This window comes from Elephas maximus, chromosome 8, assembly GCF_024166365.1.
Source record: "Elephas maximus indicus isolate mEleMax1 chromosome 8, mEleMax1 primary haplotype, whole genome shotgun sequence".
Classification (NCBI taxonomy): domain Eukaryota; kingdom Metazoa; phylum Chordata; class Mammalia; order Proboscidea; family Elephantidae; genus Elephas; species Elephas maximus.
In genome coordinates, this window is record NC_064826.1 from 77,308,291 (window position 1) to 77,313,485 (window position 5,195).

Genomic DNA, 5,195 nt, shown 5'->3' on the forward strand with positions numbered 1-5,195 from the left:
ATGGGACTTATTGAGAAAAGCAATTACTCTTCTAAGTTTATTCTGCAATTTTTGCAAACTACATGTACGTTTTTACGCATGTTAGAGGCAAGGAACATAACTTTTAGCAGTGTTTATTATTTTTTTTTAAGAAATTGATGGAATCGAAGGTCAAGTCACCTTCTGATTGCACAGATTAAACAAGAAAGCATTACATATTTCAGCTTTACAAAGCAACATATTGATTAAAAAAGATCCATATTACTGATAAAGTTCATGATGAAACATGTATAATAAGGAGACTAAAACATTTATTTTACATATCTACAAAATGTATTCTCATATTTCTAGATCGACCACAAATCATATAGGAAAATATTTAAGTACATGAAAAGGCTTCAAAACATAAAAATTAACATTTGGAAAAAAATCCGTGAAAGCTCATTAAATAATAACACTGACAAATAAATAGTTAATCAGCTTTTCTTATTAGCTGCCGCCATGCGCTCCTAGCGTTCCATTACAAGTGAGGGTCAGCATGCAGGGTGTAATTTCATATTACAAACCTGTAAAAAGCTACAAGGGCTGGTTTTTGAAGTGAAACGTCACAAGGTCTTTAACTTTCTTTCAAAGGAAGGTCACTCATGGCTGCTAAACTGTTCTCATGAAAATCAACCCTCCCCCCGAAAAAAAAAAAAAAAGCACCTTTCTGAAAGGTTGTTGTGAAAATTCATGGCATCATTTTTTTTTTTTTTTTGAAAAAAAAAAAGTTTCAGTTTTGAAGGGGTTCTCATTTGTGTGCTTATGTGGGGGATTTGGGAGATGCAGGGTAACTGACAGGCCCTTTTCTGTTTTAAAGTGTCATGATTCAATGACATATATATATAGTATCACCAGTCTTTGAAAAAAACACTGGGGATTAAAACAGGATGTGTGGAATTTCAATGCGAATCGCATAGGCATGGATATAGCTACATCTTGCAAAACTTGAAAAGGAAAAACTATTCCCAAAGGAGGGCCTGATACATAGGACAGCTTGCTGGGTTTGATCAAAGCAGAAAGCATATATTTTCAAGTGAGAAAATAGCAATGGCAGGCTTGAGTCGTCCAAGCAATCAAATCTGTAAAGCAGATGGTTCCTAGTCAGTCCAGTGTCGAGAGTCTGAGTTCTAACTCATGCTGTGTTTGCTGGATTTGCTGGCTCTGTTGCGCTCTCTGTGATGCTGGGCTGGCTTGGCAGGCGGCACACTCTTGAAGTTGTGACTGGACTCGTTGTGCTGCCGGGTGTACCTCTTGCACTTGCAGGCGGTGACCACCGTGATCTTGTAGGCGCGCGTGCTGCCATCTTGGCACTGCAGCTGGATCCTCTGGGTGCGCGTTTTGTCATTGACACACCTCCACTCCTGGGAGCTCCTCCTGCTCCAGTACTTCGTTCCGTAGCCTCCCCCGATCCAGTTGGGGAGCACTGACAGGGGCAAGCACTCACCAGCACACACCAGCTCCTTTAGAGGGCTAATGCTGGTGCACTGGCCATCGGAGATGTACTTAGTAGAACGAAGTTCCCGGCAACCCACTTGAACTCGAGCTGCATCAGAAGCAAAAAGCAAAGGAAAACTTTTTAAATGATAATAATCTGCAACGGTAAACAATACTCAAATGACAGCAAATTGCCCAATAGAAGGTAAACACCTATTTTCTTTTCACGCTGCAAATCTCCTGGATAGTTGTAGAGACACTTTCATGACAACCATCAGTTTACCTGGCTATAACATTCCTTGGAAAAAAATAGTGTAGGCCTGATTTTTTCAGGTGTAACATTAGCTAATTGTTTATTGAAATATTTGAAAATCTCATTTTTTTAATCTCAATCCATAATTAGGGTTAGCCAGCTCTCCCATTTATATGACAATATACATCCTTCAAGGAACTAAAGAGTACACTTTGATGTTCTCTTTTTCACAGGTCATACTGTTAATGTCTGCAAGTGCTTTTAATAAGGTTTTTTTTTTTTTTTAAATCTGCTGAGAAAATGTGGAAAGTATTTAAACACTGTGTACAATGCATATGCATGCTGTAATATTTTCTTTCAATTATAGCATTCAGCTGCAGAGAGTAATACATACATATATGTACGGTCTGACATTTTTCACCTCAAACTTAATAACTACATTTTAAACATAAATTCCCAAGCTCTCTTTAAAAAAATACAAAGAGTAAAATGTTTGAGATGCAAAATGCCACTACAACTCAAAATTTAAGGAATATAAAACCTCCTAAATCAGGACCGTATGGTTGCCATAACAACTTGGCTACATTTCCATGAATTTTACGGCAGAGAAATGCCTAACATGTCTGATTTACAACTGCAAAAGGAACCACGGAGTTCATTTCCTGAATATCCTTCAGGACAAACTTCTTGTTTAGTTATTTGGATTTGATAAGTATGTTCACTAATTGGCTGTTTCTGGTGACATGCCTTATGTAATTCAAGTAAAAATTAATCTTGAAATATTTGAAGTTGCCCTTACCACCACTTTGTTACCTAAACTTGAGAATTGCTTGTTACAAGCTTGAAAAGGAATCAAGGCTTGTTAAACAGGAAAAAAAAAAAAAAAAGTTCAGAAGTCTAGACTGCAGGAATAAGTAAAGGAAAATTATAAGAGACTTTGAGGGGGTCTTGCATAGAATACTGAAAGTAGACATTGGATTAGGAGTTTTACTTTATCTCTCTGCCCACTATTTCTCAGGTACGAGAGAGAGCCTAAAGGGAATATGGTAGTTTTAAAAAATATTATGTATATTTGCATACATTCACATAAATACAGAGCTGTTAGATTAAAATTAAAATGGGAGCTAGTTAGCTGGCCGGTGTGCACTGCCTGATTCTGGGTTACCTTCCTGCAGCTGTATTAGGAATGTACCTGGAAGCCGCCAGAGGTGGTTTTGACTTGTCTAGCTTTTTGTTCCTGTGTATATAGAGATCCAGCATTTTAGCAGTGACAGTTGGTTGACAATGAGTACCCACCACATTGCTCAGGAACCTAATGATAGTTAGATATTCCCTGTCCATTTAAAAGCAACCATCTTGACCAATCTTAAAACATCTTGGTTTTCTTAGAAAGACATTACCAGTCATCTTTGCTTTGACTTTTCAAAGGTCAAAACTACTTTTACTAGTTGAATGGAGTTGAGGAGGAGGGGCAGACAGATTCGTGTGAGATTTCCTGTACACTGTTTCTCCCTGTCTCGCCTAAATCCTGACGATTAGCAGCTGAATTCTTCTACAGGCAAGGCATGAAGCAACAGTTAAGAGCAGAAATGTGAATCCCACTAACCAGTGGCCAGTTAGCTTGTCAATTAAGCAAACAGAAAAGGAAAAAAAAAAAAAATACTTCCTACATGAAACATTATGGTGCTGTTATTTTTTTTAATCTCTAAAGTTATAAGAAATTTCCCCCAGTCCTGCACAGAAATATACAATTACCTAAATTTTGAACTGGTTCATAAGAAATTCTCTCAGAAAGATATGATCCTCCAACATTTTTTAGTTTTAACTCTCTTTTACTTTGGTCATCAAAACTTTCAACTATTCCACTAGACATGTTGGAGAAATCCATGTAAGCAATTTCTCTTCCTAGAAATATTCCTTTTGACTTTGTGCTTTCCTATACATATTTCTAGTTATCTTTACACATTTCTTCCAGAACTGCACATACCTGAAACAAAACTGAGAAGACAAGCTGAACTTAACCTATCCAGAACAACACTCTAAAATTCTCATTCTGCAGGATTGTAAAGAAGCAAGAGTTTAGCTAGCTCCTGGAAACATTTATTTTGGATGTTTGATAAAACTTAAGTCTTTGCATTCTCAAATCACTTTTGTAGTTGTTAACTTTAAAATCACTACCTAGGGAAGAATGCCAACCTACACATGCAGCAGATTACTCCCAGATTGTTTAGCAAAATATATACAGTTCAGGTTAGTTAGCAAAGAAACAGTTCTATAGGAATGGGAGTTAATGTTACCAAGAAAGAAAGAAAAAAAAAAATCTGTACAAGTAAAACACACTTACTGTATCTGTCCAGTCCAGTGTTACTGAAATGCCTGCCTCCGTTTCTGGCTTGATTCAACGTGCTGTTGCTGCTGGGGATTGCTGGAACGGGTTTAACCACATGTGAATAAAGGATTTCTGTGGCATCATTTTTAAAAGCCGAACAGCTTTTCATTAGGATGCATGCAAGGGGAATGAAATAGAAATGAATGGCAGGGGGAAGCATGCTTAGGAGAGGATTTGCTTGGCTGAAGAGCTGGTTAATTCCTTCCCTTCTGCTTCAGCACTGTAACTGTGAAATTCCTCCTCAAGGTTCCCTTTATATATCCACAGAGGTTTGGCATTCATTCAGGTGTAAAGTTATGTAGAGCTTCAGAGTGAAAACACAGAGAAGGGGTGGGATCCCTCCATGACCCTGCAAAAGTATTTTACCAATGGAAGAGAAGACTGCAGAAAAGGAGGAGCCTGGTATACAAATTGCCTGAAATTTCAGAGTTGGGCTTCATCACTTGTCTGTGAGCTGAAGCAGCCAGGCACATTCTATAGCAACTACCAACTGTCTCTCCTCTGCCATTTCCTTTCTGGAATCTAGCTCACATTCGGGATTAATTTAAATGAAAATATGCTGCTGTTTGTTTGAAGAGGTTGGCTTTCCCACAGTTGTTTTGTACTCCCTTCAGACTTTAGAGTACTGGGGGTGGGAAGGGGGTTCTTCCCAGATACAGCAGGAATTCCTGTGAGTTTAAATATTGCAGGACTTGCATGAAGTTAAACGCATTTTGTTTCTTAAGAAGCACACCAAGAAAAAAAAAAAGCAATTTTTTTTTCTTTAAAGTATAAGACACAGAGCTGAAGCCTGCCCCCTGGATACACTTAAATAATGCAGCTTTGATCTGCATGAACTACTGTGCTGCTAGGTAAATTATTGCCAGAGGTTTTCTGAGAATAATGAGCACGGTTCCGTCTGCATCAAAGTAACTATATCAATTTTCATTCTAAAAATGTGACAGAAGCATCAAGATTCATAGCACCATTTTACAGGAAAGAAAGTCAATCTGACAGATTATTGTTTAGCAAATACAAAATAATTTTTCTTTGTTTTTATTTGCTACAGGACACGTGCATTCTACTTGTATTTATTAAATATTTTGTTCAGTACTTCCC

The 5,195-nt window shown here is 37.7% G+C and overlaps 1 protein-coding gene across 1 annotated transcript; it reads right to left on the minus strand.

The window, feature by feature from the left end:
* Nucleotides 1-379: 379 nt before the first annotated feature.
* Nucleotides 380-4,310, minus strand: SOSTDC1 (sclerostin domain containing 1). The gene is made up of 2 exons (XM_049893935.1): nt 4,053-4,310; nt 380-1,564 (listed from the first exon to the last, which is right to left on the minus strand). The coding sequence occupies exons 1-2, from the start codon at nt 4,255-4,257 to the stop codon at nt 1,149-1,151; spliced, it is 621 nt and encodes a 206-aa protein (XP_049749892.1). The 5' UTR covers nt 4,258-4,310; the 3' UTR covers nt 380-1,148.
* Nucleotides 4,311-5,195: the final 885 nt, after the last annotated feature.